The sequence below is a fragment of the Aegilops tauschii genome, chromosome 3 (assembly GCF_002575655.3).
Source record: "Aegilops tauschii subsp. strangulata cultivar AL8/78 chromosome 3, Aet v6.0, whole genome shotgun sequence".
NCBI lineage: Eukaryota > Viridiplantae > Streptophyta > Magnoliopsida > Poales > Poaceae > Aegilops > Aegilops tauschii.
Genome location: NC_053037.3, coordinates 574,802,163 through 574,819,826, shown reverse-complemented (window position 1 = coordinate 574,819,826; position 17,664 = coordinate 574,802,163). Strand labels below are relative to the sequence as shown.

At 47.3% G+C, this 17,664-nt stretch overlaps 1 protein-coding gene across 1 annotated transcript; it reads right to left on the bottom strand.

Moving 5' to 3' along the window:
• Nucleotides 1-10,129: 10,129 nt before the first annotated feature.
• On the bottom strand, nucleotides 10,130-11,263 carry LOC141020708 (uncharacterized). Its single transcript, XM_073495646.1, has one exon. It carries the CDS (start codon nucleotides 11,261-11,263, stop codon nucleotides 10,130-10,132), a length of 1,134 nt encoding a protein of 377 aa, XP_073351747.1.
• Between the last annotated feature and the right edge of the window lie 6,401 nt (nucleotides 11,264-17,664).

Here is a 17,664-nt window from a genome sequence, read left to right as displayed (position 1 = left end):
TGCTGGTCAATCATAGGGGTCTACGGCCCACAGTTAGAGGCCGATAAGATGGTGTTCATGTCTGAATTGAGAAGGATCCAGCAGCACATGTTGTCAAGATGGATGGTGTTGGGGGATTTCAACATGATCAGTAGGGCTGTTGACAAGAGCAACAATAACTGCAATCTGAGGATGATGGGTAGATTTAGGGCACTCATTGAGGATTTGGAATTAATCGATTTTCCCTTGCCGGGGAGAAGATTTACTTGGTCAAACGAGCGTCAAAACGTCACCCTGACCAGAATTGTCAGGGTTTTAGTCTCCGACGAGTGGGAGGCTGCTTTCCCACAATTTCAACTAACTCCCGTGTCGACCAACATATCTGATCATTGCCCGTTGATTTTGAAAAAGATGCAGCCCTCTCATTATAAGGCTTTCCGGTTCGAGAATCATTGGTTAAAATCCCAGGAGTTTGATGGGGTTGTTGCTCAAGCTTGGAATAGAGAGGTCCAATCTGGAGACCCAGTTCAAGTGTTACAAGCAAAACTTTCCAGAACGACGGCGGCCTTAAAAAATTGGTACAAGAAAAGGGTGAGGTGGGCCACTTTCATATCTGGAATTGCAAATGAAGTCATTTTCCGCCTGGACCAGGCACAAGAGGACCGAGAGCTGACCGAGGCCGAGAGAAATGTGAGGAGCTTGCTCAAGATGAAGCTATTGGGTATTGCGGCCATTGACAGAGCACGATGGAGGCAGAAATCGAGGTGACTCAGATTAAGGAGGGGGATGCCAGCACAAGATTTTTCCATCTCCGGGCAAATGGCCGGCGTAGGAAAAACCATATCCCGGTGCTAAATGGGGCGAATGGCCCAGTGTCCGATCATGAGGGAAAGGCCAAGATTCTGCTGGGTCGTTTCAAACAGCAAATGGGCACCCCCTTCTCGCGCACTACCACACTTAACTGGAACTCCCTGGGCCTGCCACGACTGGATTTGACACAGTTGGAGATACCTTTTACTGAACAAGAACTACGGGCTGCGGTGACAGAGATACATGGGGAGAAGGCACCCGGGCCAGATGGTTTTACCGGTGCCTTTTATAAGAGGTGCTGGCCGGTAATTAAGGGAATTTGCTTGCTGCAGTAAATTGCATGCACTCTTTGCGTGCTCAAAATTGGAAGATCATGAATACGGCAAATATGGCTCTTCTGCCCAAGAAAGATGAGGCCCGAGATGCATGTGATTTCCGCCCTATTAGTTTGATGCACAGTGTTCCCAAGCTCCTGAGTAAGATGTTGGCGGCTAGGCTGGCACCGGTGATTCAAAAACTTGTCTCCCACAACCAAAGTGCTTTCATCAGAGGGCGATCGATTCAAGATAATTTTTTGTATGTCAAGAATGTGATTAAGGTTGCTCATTCCGGGAATTCTCCGCTGGTGTTTTTGAAGCTTGACATGGCCAAAGCTTTTGACTCAGTGTGTTGAAGCTACCTGCTGGAGGTAATGGAGGCAATGGGCTTTGGTCAGAGATGAAGGGATATGATATCTATAATATTTGCGTCTTCTTCCTCTAGAGTACTGCTGAATGGATCACAAGGTTCTCCATTTGTGCATAGACGAGGGCTGCGGCAGGGAGACTCTGTGTCGCCTCTACTTTTTATTCTTGCTATGGAGCCCCTGCAACGGATGCTTTCGATAGCCACAGAGAGGGCAGTGCTTACACCATTGAGAATTAGGGTTGCTCGTTTGTGATCCAGTTTCTACGCCGATGACGCGACTTTGTTCATCAACCCGGTTGCCCAAGATTTTGCTGCTGTTGATGCCATCCTAAAATTCTTTGGGGACGCTTCTGGGCTGCGGGTCAACATCGGCAAGAACGTGGCATATCCTATCTCCTGTGCTGAAATTAATGTTGAGAATATATTGAATGATTTTGGTGGGATACTGGGATCTTTCCCATGTCAATATTTGGGACTGCCACTTGGGTTTCGTAAACCGCAGAGGGCAGAGCTTCAACCGGTCCTTGAAAAATTTGCGGGGAAGCTTGCTCCTAGGAAGGGGAGGTTATTAAATAGGATGGGAAGGCTGGTGTACATCAATTCTGTGGTTACGGGCACTGCCACTTTCTTCTTGACGGTCTTCCCGCCTGACAAGTGGCTCACCAAAAAGATGGACAAGCTGAGGAGAAATTTCTTGTGGTGTGCGGAGGATGAATCGGTAGGAGGGAAAAGCCTTGTCAATTGGAAACGAGTGTGTGCCCCCGAGCGTTTTGGTGGCCTAGGAGTGAAGGATATAGATTGTTTCAGTAGGGCCTTCCGCATTCGATGGGAATGGTTCAGGTGGGCTGAAGAGGATAGGCCATGGAAGGGTACAGCGACTCCGTGTCATGACACTGATCGGCAACTCTTCTCCAGCTGCACTTGCATCGAGTTGGGAGATGGTAGTGTTGCAACCTTCTGGAAAGATCGGTGTCTCAATGGAGAGGCCCCACAGCACCTAGCACCGGATATCTTCAAGCTGGCTAGATGTAAACGGCTCACGGTCAAAGAGGCTATAAGCACTGGGCGATGGATGCAAGGTATACAGCGAATGGACAGCCACGAGCAACTATGTCAATTTGTTGGCCTGTGGGAAAAATTGCAGCTGGTGAACTTGTCAACTCAAAGGGACAAAATCAAGTGGAATATCTCTGCCAATGGAAGATACTCGGCGAGTTCTGCTTATGAGGTCCAATTCTCTGCCAGGATTGAGCAGCCCGGGATTGCTCGGGTGTGGAGGAGCAAGCTAGAAGGGAAGGTGAAGTTCTACATGTGGCTTCTGTTGCAGAACAGAAACTGGACTGCCGACCGCTTACAGGTGAGAGGATGGCTACACAACGCCTCTTGCAAACTTTGTGACCAGGAGCAGGAGACCGCGGTGCATATCACGCTTCAATGCTGTTATGCGAGAGAGGTCTGGCATCTCTTCCTTGGTGCCAATGACAGGGTGTACAATGGTGTGTCTTCGGCAAGTTCAGTTTCAGATTGGTGGAAGATGCTTTGTACGCAAAGAGGAGCGCCAGAAAGGACGGAGGAAGAGTTAACTCTGTCGGCGTACATCGCATGGCACCTATGGAAGGAGAGAAACCGTCGAGTTTTTGAGGATTAAGACCTGACTCCGAGGGCGTTGGTAATCATGATTCGTCATGACATTACATTGCTCAGTGAGGCTTTGAGGCCTACCCCTACGGCAGAGGGGTAGTGCAGGTTCTTCAGGAGTGCCTACTGATAGGCAAGTGTATATGCTTGTGTTCATTTTATGCTCGGGGTGCTTAACACCCCTCCCCTGTACTTTGTACTTTTTTCCCTCACTATAATGCAAAAGCAGAGCTCTTGCTGTTCCTGTAAAAAAAAAGTCACTTAGATGTGTAATAGTTAAGGCACACAAACCCTTAAGTTAACCACTGCCTTTGTCTAGTTAACATGTTGGAGACTAGAACAATGTTAAGTTTGTTTTTTGTTTTGAACGTTTCCTTTTTAAAACTCGGCATCTTGTTGTGCCCTCCAGGATACAGTTTATCCGACCGACCACCAAACAAAATAGGGGACGCCCCTGACAGGTCAGCAAAATTATCCGTTCCTGGTCGTCACCGATGAGTCATGATCATTCCCCGTCCGGCGTCCTCCACTACTTTCGAACACAAATACTGAGTTGGAGAGCATAGGAAGGGAACAAGCCAATCGGCTCCTATAAAAGAGGCTGCACCTCTCGCCTAGTGAAGCTACACTTCGTCTAGTCCATATTATTTCTCCTTGCCCTTCTAAAGTGATTATAAAATGTCGTCACGGTGATTTAGTGACAACGAGAAGGCAGTCAGGAAAAGAAGAAAGAAAAGGCAATGCAGAAGAAGAAGAAGAGAGAAAAGGCAATAAGAAAGAATAAGGCGAGGAGGAAGGAGCCAACGTGCTGTAGAAGAAGAATGGCACAAACAAGGGGAATGTCTCTGTTTTCAGCCTTTATGTGCATCAATATTTGAATGGCCGGTTGTAAATAGGCCATACGTGCGCTTGCATATGATAATAGAGCCTATTAATTAATTCTTAATAAAGTTGTATTCCTTGCAAAGCTGCAAGGCAGTTTCTTGCTTGTAATTCAAGGCGAACGCGGATGCTGCTCAAACCTCCTTCAACATCAGGAAACATGACAGCGCGCTAACCCAAGTGCATCGGCTCAAAGCAGGAAAACGTGGGCTCAAGTAATTCCTTTGCACCATACCAAATGGATTGGATGTTGGCTCCATCACTTCCAGAAGAACCATTGCTTTCCCTTAAGAATGAGGCTTTGCACGATTTTCCCATTAATTTTTACGCATGCCGACAGGCGGCGCACCAACGCGTCCTCCTTCATCATCCTCTTCATGGAGAAGGCGAGCACCAGGGTGACCGGGAGTGGGAGTCCCTCGGGTACGGCAACCACAATGATGGTGACGGCCTGTTGGAAAATGCCGACAAAAGAGCTCAACATGGCGTCGAATGTAACGTACGTGACATCGTGACCCTGTTGAACAGTGGCTTGGTGCTGCCCGTGAATTGGCGCGCGAGGTGAGGAACTCCTGGAGAGGCGTTGGGCGTGGTTCGGCACTCTCCTTGGTTATGCTGCTCATCATCTCGCCCTACAAGGTGCCGGGCGCTGAGGAGCATTCGGCCGTAGCCGTCGATGATCTTCAGGCAGGCGGTGAGAAAGGGGTTCTTCTCGGCATCGATCTCCATCGGGTGGGGCTTGCGTGTCATATGCTCCAGTCGTCCATCTGCAGGAGCACCTTGTAGGGCGAGATGATGAGCAGCATAACCAAGGGCGAGATGATTACCGTGTCGCCGATGGAGATATCGAATATGGAGATCTCCTGCCTCCGGGCGGCGTGGACGAGGTGACGAAGATATAGACGGCGATGACAGCGAACATAATTCCCCGTCGTTCGTGAAACAGGTGTGTAACGGTGCAGGTCCCTGTCTCACCGCCGTACCATGGATGATGCAAGCGTGCACGCGCGAGGAGACCTTCTACAGCCGCAACCTCTTAAGACCGGAGTGACCTGGCTTTTCTTTTTAATGAGGTTATTATTATACGGGGAAGAGAGATGTGGGCTAAGATAGTCAGCCAGAGTAGCGTGTGATCCCAACCGGGATCATCGTTTCCTTGTGTGCCAAACAACATCGAACCGTGTTATGTAAAGTTTGTTGGGTTCATCGGTGGGTCATTGGTTTCTTTTTTAGCTTCGGTTTTTGCCCCTTTTTTATTACTTCACTGGACAATTATCTTCATCTTAGTTTATTGTTGAGACAAATTTTTTGCCTTCGTTCAGAAATAAATATAACATCGAACAGGTTTGGGGTTGAGATTGACCAGGATCGTTGAATACAGGATGTTGACTTTAAGGATTTAGAGGATTTTTCCGACCGGCTCTACAAATTCAAGGTTTAAAATAGACTTCACTCGTTACTATATTCACAACGGAAATCAAACGGACCATTGTACCCCCGAGGCCTTGTAAAATAAACTAGATTTTTTTTAAGCATCGATGCTTATTTGTATAGAATAGATGTTTAACTAAGCGTCTCTCATGTAGAAATAAGCACCGATGCTTCAGAAAAATCCGATTTATTTTTCTAAGCACCTACAAGGCCTGACGCCACGGGTGCGGCCACCCGCTCGCTTTTGGCAGGGAGCAGTTCGTGCGTACCAGAGAAATAATTACCAGTACCGTGTGCCACTTCCTCTGCCGTTTTCCTCCTGTTCCGCAACTCCGCCGGCGAGTCCGGTCCGAGGTTGCGGAGCGAGAGCGAGCGTCATAGACGAAGTAGTCGAAGTATGCGAAAGTAAAATGACATAGAGAGATGGAGGAGACCAGCTTTATTAATCAATGATCAGGGATTACAATGATGGCTCCTCGTTGCTTTATATAGGGGGTAGGGGTCAAGGGATAAGTACCCACTTAACGTAAACTGGGGGAAACGGGAGGGGCTAGCCCGTGCGATACGCACGAGGCCGCCGCCACACTCGGTCGCCCCGGTTTCCCAACACTCCCCCTTGGGTAATTATCCGTATATCCATGCCTCAAAACTCCGAAAAACCCAGTGGGAAAAAATGTGGAGAAAGAGCACACAATATACGTTGTTGTATTGCATGAATTGCCTCGTCAAAAACCTCGTGTGAGAAACATCAGAAAAACTCACTCAAGGGAAAAAGAGTACAATCCACTCAACCATCAAGTTGAGTACTCGATCATCAGGATTGAGATTTTAGCGACGAGTTTGTGAAGTTTCTCCCCCTGAACCTTGCATCTCTCTAAGTCTCATCATACCGATTCCACGCACACACCTCTCTAAGGTTGATGCCGGTAATGATTTAGTGAACATATCAGCAAGATTGTCACAGGACTTAGTATGCAAAACTCTCACCTCATTCAACTGTTGCAGCTCATGCGCATAGAAGAACTTGGGACTAATATGCTTTGTGAGGTTACTCTTCACATAACCCATCTGGACTTGTGCAACACAAGCAGCATTATCTTCATAGATAATGGTAGGGGTTTGTACGGTGTTGAGCCCACATGTCTGCTGAATGTGGCCGATCATCCGCCGAAGCGATACACACTCTTTTGACGCTTCGAATAGTGCCATGATTTCCGACTGGTTCGTGGAAGTCGACACAAGTGTTTGCTTGGATGATTTCCAGGAAAACGCAGTTCCACCATAAAGGAAAACATATCCAGTCTGCGATTTGCAATCATGCGGGTCCGACAGGTACCCAGCATCGGCATAGCCTATAATAGATAGGTCTTGATTCCTCTTATAAAATAGACCAAGATCTTTGGTCCCTTGCAGGTAACGGAAGACGTCCTTGACACCTTTCCAATGTCTTTTGGTAGGTTCAGAACTGTACCGAGCAAGCAAACTGACGGCGAACGCAATGTCTGGCCGTGTACAATTTGCGAGGTACATGAGTGCTCCAACTGCACTCAGGTAAGGAACCTCTGGTCCCAGAGTTTCCACCCCCTCTTCCTTTGGCCTGAACGGGTCCTTGTCTGGCTGTAAAGATCTTCCGACCATCGGGGTCTTAGAAGGATATGCCTTATCAAATCCAAATCTTTCCAACACCTTCTGGGTGTAGGCCGACTGGTGCACTAGAATCCCATCAGGGGAATGTTCAAGTTGCAGACCTAGACAGAACTTAGTTTTACCCAAATCCTTCATCTCGAATTCCGACATCAGGTAGGAACTCGCTTCCTCAATATCCTCAGGCGTACCGATTATGTTTAAATCGTCCACGTACACCGAGATTATACAGAATCCATTTTGGGATCGCCGTATAAAAAAACATGGGCAATCTTTATTGCTCGTGTAGCCCTTCTCATGAAGGAAATCACTTAAACGATTGTACCACATTCTACCAGACTGTCTGAGTCCGTACAGTGCCTTTTGAAGTTGAACACTGTATAGACCCCTATTTTCTCTATCATGGTTCGGAACAGGGATACCTTCTGGAACCTTCATGTATATGTTTGAATCCAAGTTACCATATAGGTAAGGAGTGACAACATCCATTAGTTTCATTTTCAAGCCCATGTTTACTGCCATCGAGATCAAGTATCTAAAGGTAACTCCATCCATGACTGGGGAATAAGTCTCCTCAAAATCGACACCTGGTCGTTGAGTGAACCCTTGAGCAACGAGCCTTGCTTTGTACCGTACTACCTTATTATTTTCATCTCTCTTTCGAACAAAAACCCACCTATGGCCAACAGGGCGAATGTGGGGAGGAGTTCGACAAACTGGTCCGAACACCTTCCTTTTGTTGAGAGATAATAATTCGGCAGTAATTGCCCGCTGCCAATCTTTCCAATCCAACCTTTTCTTGCAATCAGCGAGCGTGTTAGGCTCAGGGTCAAGATCTATGATTAAGGCAATTTTCGTAGCAAAGTTGATGCCGACAATCACCGTTGCTCGGTTCAGGGACTCCCCCGTATAAATATAATTTATGGCCATTTCTTCATGGAGCGCATCAGGCGCAAACACTTGCTCTACCAAATTTCCCATTATGGGAGCAAGGTCCTTTAGATTTCCCGCGCCATTGTGTGCGCTCACAGCTCCGCTGGGTGTTTCCCCTATGGGAAAGTTTAAGTCCGGAATTTCGTGCACTGAATTTTCCGTACTTGTGCCAGGTCTCGACTGGCTCCCTGTTTCAATTTGGGGTACTTTGGCGACAGGCTGTGATAAATCTCTCTTATCCTTTTTCGTCGGGCGTCCCCGAGTACTTGGGATTTGAGAAGCCGGATTTCTCGTCCTTTTAGGCCTTTGGACGGGAGCGGGCATACCATCATTTTTCTTCGGTATTTCAACCCTTTCCGGTGCATTGCGCGCGTGCACATGCGATTTTGTCACAGTCTTTAAGTCACTAAAGTGGTCGGGCAGTTGATTTGCTAAAGACTGCAAATCTATTATCTTTTGGACTTCTCTCTCAGTCTCAGCAGTGCGCGGGTCATGAGCGTGGATCCCTGTGGCTTGCCACGTGATTTCTCGACTTTTAGCATCAAGGGGTTGATTCTCTCCCCCTAAAGTCGGGAAAAGATCCTCGTCAAAAATGCAATCAGCAAAACGAGCCGTGTGACAGTCTCCTGTCATGGGGTCCAGATACGTGATTATGGACACAGTCTCATAACCAACGTATATCCCCGACTTACGGAGCGGGCCCATCGCCGATCGCTGAGGGGGTGGTATTGGTACATATACCTGGCAACCGAACCTACGAAGGTGGGAAATTTTCGATGCCGACCCTTGCGCAAGTTGAACAGGAGAGTGGATGTTGTAGGCCGACGGTCGAAAGTTGATGAGATTAGCCGCGTGTAACACCGCGTGGCCCCAACATGTAGTTGGTAAATTACAACCCTGAAGGAGCGGCCGGGCAATGAATTTAATTCTTTTAATCAATGCCTCGGCAAGTCCATTTTGTGTATGAACATGTGGTACCGAGTGCTCAACTTTGATTCCCATTGCCATGCAATAATCATCGAACGCCTTTGAAGTAAATTCTCCGGCGTTGTCCATTCGAATAGACTTTATACGATAATCCGGGAAATTATTCCGCATTTGTATGATCTGTGAGATCAATTTTGCAAAGGCATGGTTCCTTGTTGACAGCAGGCAAACATTGGACCATTTAGAGGAAGCATCAATGAGCACCATGAAGTACCGAAACGGCCCCGTGAGGGGCTGAATTGGACCGCATATGTCCCCTTGGATACGTTCCAAGAACGCGGGGATTTCATCCCTCACCTTGAGGGGTGATGGCCTAATGACTAACTTCCCCTTAGCGCATGCGGAGCACACGAAATCATCAGGATTCGGGAAGTTCTTCACGTTAACATTATGGCCATGCGAGTTGTTAATTATATTTCTCATCATCCTAAGTCCGGGGTGGCCTAACCTATCGTGCCAGAGGCAGAAGAGTTCAGAGCTTCTAAAGACGGTCTTGAGGGTAGTGTACACGGGCGGTGCTACTATCTTAGTGTAGTATAGCCCTGTGTCAAACGAAGGAAGCCTTTCGATAACATGTTTACCACCTGCATCCCGCTTTGTGATGAGTAGGCATTCCTTGCCGTTTTCATCATCGGTCTCAACATGGAAACCATTAGCGCGGATGTCTCTAAAGCTCAATAGAGTACGAGTCGACTCCGGGTACAACAACGCATCATTAATGATCAAAGTTGTTCCCATGGGGAGTATAATAGTGGCTCGTCCGGAGCCAACTATGTGAGAACCGCAGCCGGCGATTGTCATAATACTTCCCGGAGATTTTTTAGTGGACTCAAAGTACTTAGTTTCTCGTAAAATGGTATGAGTGGTGGCGCTATCGGCAAGGCACGTTTCCTCCATTCGGGCGCCACACGCGTTCTAAAATATGACATCTAATTAATGTAATGAGGAAGAAAATACATTAAAAATAAATGCACACATCTCAGAACATAACATGCTATCATGTATAAATAATGGAATAAATGTCATCCAATCGCCAAAGTAAAGAATAAGTTTATGCTCTCATAGAGCTTACAACCAAATCGAATTTATTCAATTTTATTGTATCAAAGCACGGAATCATGATAACCAAAGAGGTATGCTAAGTGGACTCGGTGAAGAAGCCATTCACTTCCGCCGCAATCTCCATACTAGTGAGCTGATCCTCCTCAGAAATTATCTTGGAGGCAGCATCAATGTCTAGTGGCGGCGCCGCCGAGGCGGCCATGTGGTCAACCTCCATGGCGACGTGGGCGTCGGTAGAGACCGCCAAAGCTGCCGCGATGGGCACCACGGGGGTCGCCTCTATAGGCGCAGCAGGGGGAGTAGCAATCATCACGGGTGCCGCCATGGGCGCCGGTGGAGCTCCCTCCTGAACCAAGGCGAGGTGCGTCTCACGTGCCTTCCGAGCCTTATATGCATCAACGACCTCCGGTGGTGCGCGGCACTGGCGGGAGAAATGCTCCACCGAGCCACAACGGAAGCAGTCCTGAGGCCTTTGCCCTCCCTTGCCCGGCTTGTTCTGCTTAGCCGGGGCCGGGGGGGGGGGGGGGTGAGGGCCCTTCTTCTTGCCCTTCCGACCCCTCTTCTTCTGTTGAGGCTTGCGGACTTTGAGAGCGTTCACCTCCTGGCGAGAACTCCCCCCAAGTGGTTGCGCGACAAAGTTCTTTTTGAGAACCTCGTCTTGCGCCTCCGCCACCTGGAGGACGTCAATCAACTCTGAATACCTCGTGTAGTTCCCCTGGCGGTAGTTCCGTGAGGACTGGACCGCGTCGGGGTGGAAAGTGGATAGGGTTTTCTCAATCTTCTGGGAGTCGGTAATCTCAGTACCACACAACCGAAGAGTCGTACAAATCCGGTGCAGAGCCGAATTGTACTCCCCAACTGTCTTGAAGTCCGCAAACCTCAGACGGATCCACTCTGCCTCTGCACGTGGCTTCACAGTGTACTTCAGCCGTTCAAACCGCTGCTTAAGAGCGGTCCAGAGGCCAGAAGCACTGCGCTCAGCCATATACTCATCTTTCAGAGTAGGTGACAGGTGATGACGGAGAAAGTGCAGAGCCTGCGCATTCTCAGTCTCGAACTTGGGATCAGTAACGGCCAGCTGGGCCCCCTTACCGATCGCCCTCAGGAGGGTTTTGCCCTGGAGAAAGATCTCGCAGTCCGAGGACCATGACAGGTAGTTCAGCCCTGTCTGGGCCAACTCAGGAAACTCCTTGTGAACAATTCCGGCCATCTGCGATTTATGCAAAAATCATGAGATTACAGCAGGTAATCTTTTGCACAAAGCGATGTTGATAAACTTATTCAATAAAATGACGTTCCAATATTTAAAACATGATATTATATGACTTACTAAATGATTAAGAGTGCTAAACAATTAATCTACAACAATAAAATCATACAATAATATCATGTTACAAAAAATAGCATGTTAAGCGCATCTAGTATGTGAAAACTAGCCCAAAAATTGAATTCCCGAGGTATTTTTAAGCCCAAATACGCATTTTCAGCGAAAACAGACAGTTCCAGGGGGTTCTACGCGAAATATTGCTGCAGGAATAAAAATCGCGCGAAAACTGAAAACTACAGGGGCTAAACCGCAATTTTTTACGCGACAGCCGGCGCCCCTCTTCATTTTTTTTATGGAGGGATCCCACGGCCGCGGCCCATCCGGCCCAACAGCCAGCGGGCCGGCCCAGGCGCTGCGCTCAGCTCCTGCCCGCAGCGACGCTAGGGTTTCCCCTAGCGCCCAGGGTGCGGCGGCGGCCTGGGGCCGGCCAGTTCGCGCGGCGGGGCCTGGTGCCACCCGACGGCGGCCAAGGCACGCGCCGGCGGCGGCCTAGGGCCGGCCAGCTCGCGCGGCGGGGCCTGCACGCGGGGGCGGCCGGGGCTGGCCATGGCCAGTGGCGCGGCGCGGCCTCGGCGCGCGGCACGGCCACGGGACGGCGCGCGGCGCGCGGCTACGGCGACGTCCACGGTGGGCAGTACGGCCACGGCGCGAACGCGGCGGCGACCTACAGCCGGGCGGCGACCAGCGGAGCCGCGGCCAGCTGGGCACGCGGCGGCGCGGGCGTGCAGCGGGCACGTGCCAGCGGCTGCGGGTGGGCTGCGCGCGAGTACGCGGCAGCAGGGCGCGCGCGACCAGCGGGGTCGCGGATAGCACAACGTCATCTGGACGCCGGCCTCGGGATGCGGATCTTCGTCGTGTTCGTCCGGAACTCCGACGGCGCATGGCACAACTGGTGCTTTTGCGGCGGTACCGCGATCATCTGGGTCGCGATCTGTACCGACTCCCTATAGTGCAGTCAACAAGTCCCTCGTGGTCCAAGAACATCGACATTGGTCGGTGACGTGTTCGTCCGCTCGGTTCTTGGGAGGAAAATCCGCACCATAGGTAGATCAAATCCGAATAATAATCTAATCGCAAAAACGGAATCGTAGTAACGTGAGGAATCCATTTTTGCAAAAAGTGGGGATCGGATCTTATACCTCCGCGGGATCGACGAAAGCCTGCGTTATGCAGGCTTGACGCAGGCTTGACGGAGAGTTGATGGAGCGAAGCGTGCTGATAACGTGTTCCGCAACTCCGCCGGCGAGTCCGGTCCGAGGTTGCGGAGCGAGAGCGAGCGTCGTAGACGAAGTATGCGAAAGTAAAATGACACAGAGAGATGGAGGAGACCAGCTTTATTAATCAATGATCAGGGATTACAATGATGGCTCGTTGTTGCTTTATATAGGGGGTAAGGGTCAAGGGATAAGTTCTCACTTAACGTAAACTGGGGGAAACGGGAGGGGCTAGCCCGTGCGATACGCAGGAGGCCGCCGTCACACTCGGTCGCCCCGGTTTCCAACACCTCCCAGGTTTCCAACACCTCCCACGATTTCCGCAGATTTCCTCTGCCGTTTTCCTCCCACACGAAACTTCCTCTTCCCACCGGGCAACACCACCGTACCACCACCAGCCTGCTCCTGAACCGTCTCCACTTGCCTTTCCGTCCAGTGACTGACGAAGCGGCGGCCTTCCGACGCCCGACGCCGGGGACTCTCACGCGCTCGGGAATTCCCAGGTGCGTCTGGGAGAGGTGGGCCGACGCACGCCTGCGTGGGGGCTTTTGTGTTTGGGTTATCGTTGGTTCTGTGTTGATTTGCTTAGTTGCTGGGCGGAGGGAATCCCAGCTCCGCACGCTAACAACCGCCTCGCCCCAAATCCATGGAGAAAATTTCTGAATCTGAATGATAGTTCTTCATCATTTCTCTGGACCATTCTCAGCTCCACGAAATAAGCAAGTAGAGTATGTTGGACATGTCTCCAAATTTTGCCCTGTGCACATGCTACATTGAGCAGCTGGTCACCGTGATAGTCAATGACAACCAGAAGGCGGCCCGGAAGAAGAAGAGACACATAGCAATAAAGAAGAAGAAACAAAAGGCAATAAGAAAGAAGAGAGAGCTGACGAAAAAGACAAAGGCGAGGAGGAGGAAGAAGCCAACGCGTTGGACAAGACTAGTAAGAACAAAGGGAATGTCTCTGGTTTCAGCCTTTATGTGCATCAAGATTTGAACGACCGATCGTCGTAATACTTCACTTATGCTTGTACTTCATGTGTGAAGAAATATAAGAGCGTTTAGATCACTGTTTTAGTTCTTATGTTTTTTTGACGGAAGGAGTACATGAAAATTTAGCTGATGCTTGCATCAAATTGTACTAGTTCATTTTTTTTTCATGGGAAAAAGTTGTGTTTCTTGTCAAGCTGCAAGGAGTTTCTAGCCTGTAATTCAGGGATGAAGGAGGATACTGCTCAAAGTCTCAAACCTCCATTAGCAATATGATATGGATCGATCCTGGCGTTACCATGGGTGTATCTTGATCGATTGGAATATGACAAGCGTGTTCGCCTCAGATGGAGATGGGCTGCGACGCCCGAGACCACCGCCGAGGAAGAGGAGAGGACCAGAGGGCAGAAACAAAGTCATATTGGCGTACAGCTGCATTACCAGTCGACTGCGAGAGCCACGCTCACTGTCATGCCTTCTCCTTTTTCCGTCAGAAAGAGCTATCACTCAGCATGTGCTCTTCTTGCAGAGCATCAGCATCAATATGACAACGCTGGCTCAAGCGCACCAGCTTAAGTCATTTTTTTGCACCATACTATTAAAATATATTGCCCGTCTCCCTCCATCGGTTCGCACTCTTGAATGAGTTGGCTGAAGCATAAATTCAATACATACCAAATAAATGTTGGTTCCATAACTTCCGTGAGAACAAAAAAGAAATAGAGTCAATTACATTGATGGTGCTGGAACTTGGCGCAAACGGTCACTTTGGTGCTAGAAGTTGCGGTGTACATCGAAGTGGTGCGAAAACTTGGCTCGAACGTGCAAATACGGTGCTAATCGCGTTGGTATACGGAATCTGCTATGACTAGGCGCGTGGATCCCACCGTCAGCCACTAGACCTGGAAGAGGGGGTGTGTGGCCTGTTTTTTATTTGAAACCCCCCTTGGAATATATCTTTTTGTAAAAAAAAAAGGTCCATATGGACATGCCATTTTTCATCACTAACCAACGAGTCCCGTCGGTCAAAATTAACAGGAAAAATGGGAGATCCGGACTCGAACACGCGACTAAGGCACGAGAGCGAGCCTGTCCTACCAGTTCGTTGTTCAGGTTACGACCTTCTGAAAGAATAACTAACCTATATGTATTTAGCAGGTTCTTTTTAGCATCATGTATTTAACAGGTACGCATCTGAAGTTTGGATGGGCTGCAGATATTGTGGCCCATTTTGCACAAGCTATTTTTTAAAGATATATTTATAAAAATTATGTTTAAATGTTTATGTGCTATAAATTTTATACAAACAAACCATGATTAGTAAATAAAAAAATTGAAATACACATGCATGTACCATATAAAATATCTAGTTAATACAGAAATTTAAAATGTATATTAAATAAAAAATTCATGTGTTATTTTCAAAACAATGGTATATTTATTTTAAAAATAAAATGCATCCCAACAAAATAAATTATTTTTAAATTTTGTTCCGTATTATTTCAAACACATTTGTATATTTCAAATAATATTAATGAATTTTAAATATATTTATAAATTTAAAATGGTACAATTTCTTTTAAAATTACATTTAAAATATTATAAGTTATGAGTAAAAAATATACTATTAAAAACTGTTGATATGGATATTTAATCGTGTATAATATTTAAAACATATACTATTTTCGAATATAAGTCAATAGTAAAAATATACACTTGTGAATAATTATAGTTGTTAAGTAAATGTTTGTATTCATCGTTTTAAAATTTAAATATAAGCCATGAGTGTATACTTTTTTTGTATTCATTAAACATTGTATATAATACACATTTTAAATGTCCTTATTAACTAAATATTTTATATATACAAGGGTATATATTCCATTGTTGTTTATTTACAAAGTATTGGAACATAGTTTTTATTACTTACGTTTTAAAATATCTTATAAAAATAGCTTGTGCAAAATGGGCTGCAATATCTGCAGCCCACTTAAGCTCCACATTCGTCCTTCCTGATATTTATAACGTTGTGATCATCAGAGAACTAATCAGTGTCTAGGTTGAAGTGGCTAGCCCGTTGTTTCGGTAAGCTGTGGTCGCGGGATTGAAACCATTGCCAAAAAATATATATTTTGAGGGGGTTTTAAAAAAAAACATTCTGCCTGGTTCACAGGTTGACAGCGGACTGCATGCCTAGTCAACACAGATTATGTATACAAAATGGGATATGCACTGTATTTGCACGCCCAAGCCAAGTTTTTACACCACTTTAATGTATACCGCAACTTCTAGCACCAAAGTGACCATTTACGCCAAGTTCTAGCACCACCGGTGTAATTGACTCAAAGAAATATTATCAAGGGAACATTATTTCCCTAAGACCATCTATAGTTGGGCGCCTCAAAAGCCCGGACGGACAACCTGGTCAGTCCGAAAAATCCGACCCAGACGGACACCTTAAATGGGTCTCAAACGCCCGGACTGACTAGAACCTCTCATAGTCAACCCAAATCTGGGGCAGATATGACGAGGCCCGGGCGCGATCGAGCGCCCGCGACGTCAGACCCAACAGTCGTGCAAGCCGGAGAAGCGTCACCTGTAGGGACTGGCGACGGAGGCAGCGGGAGAGGGAAACAATGTCGCAGGGAGCGGATGCAGACCTCATGGAGCAGCTGTCCCCCTGCCACGCATGGGACCTGCATCCCGTCCATCCAGCCGCTGACAAGGATCGCGTCGTTGGCCCTATAGAGAACGGCCGATTGGGGCCTTCCGGAGAGCTTTCCACTAACGCGAAGGGTTGTGATGGACATATGTGACTCGCCGCAGCTCGTTCGGAATGGACAAGCACGGGCATCGGCGGCGCCATGGCTGCCCACAACCTGTTCGACGAATGACACAACAAGACTGGATATGTTCTTTTTTTCTCCTCTCTGATCAACTTTGCATATTCCATGGTCAATGTTTTGAATAGACCATTTCAGGCATGACCAATGCTTTGAAACCATGATAATTTTAGTAGTTTTTCATGTCGGACATGATCAATTACCACCATGGACCGACCTAAATGGACTACGAGTTGGGAGATCCAACTTATCCTTCGTTTGAAGTTGGAGGAACATCAAGTCTCAACCCAACCAAGAAAAAGAAGTCAAAGACGGCAAAGGCAAGAGGTCTGACATTCTCAACTTTTGAGGATATTTTGTTGGTTAAATTCTGGTTGGGCACAACAGTGGATCTCATATGCGGCACAGAGCAAAAGGGCAACAAGTATTGAAAGAGGATTTGAAAGCACTATCATGAACACAAGAATTATGTGGAGCCATATCCTATCATGAGCAATGGCATTGTGGCATCTCTCCAACATCGATGGGGAATCATTCAAGAGGAAGTGAGCAAGTACGTCGGCTACTATTCACAAGTACTTGGCCGCCCTCAAATTGAAATGGGTGTGGCAACTCACGTAAGCTAAATTATTTCATCTTGTCATCATTTGCATATACTTGTTTTTTGTTGCATTCTCATTGTTATAAATATTTTGTTTTGTCATTTATGGGTGCTATTGAATGGCAAACCAAACAAAACACAACTTGTGGCCGATCTCAAGGCCAGCAAGAAGAGGAATGATGGCTCAAAAACAAAATCAACATATATGAAAGGTACTATTCACATTTTTTTCTTTGAGATTCTTTTTTTGCCCTGAAGTCGAAGGAACTTTTTTTCCTTCGTGAAACTTTTTATACGAGTACACAAAAGGTCATTTCAAAAAGAAATTCAGAAAATTTTACTTTTTTCCCATATCAGGTGTATATACACCTAGGAACTAAAGGACATTTCCATACTTTCGAGTACAAAATTTTAATCTGCCGATTGTGGCTACTTTACTTTTGAGTACCTCTTCCTCCTGTTTAAAAAGAACATAAGGTTCTGTCGTTCACCTTACATATGTTCATCCCTCCTTATGTCTTGTTTGATTCTTTCACCTTATCTCTAATTTTTTTTCACGGCTTCCCTCAAAACCGCCTTAATTGTCCTGTCTTTCAAAGAATTATCAAAGAAATTATGTTTTCTTCGGTAAGCTAA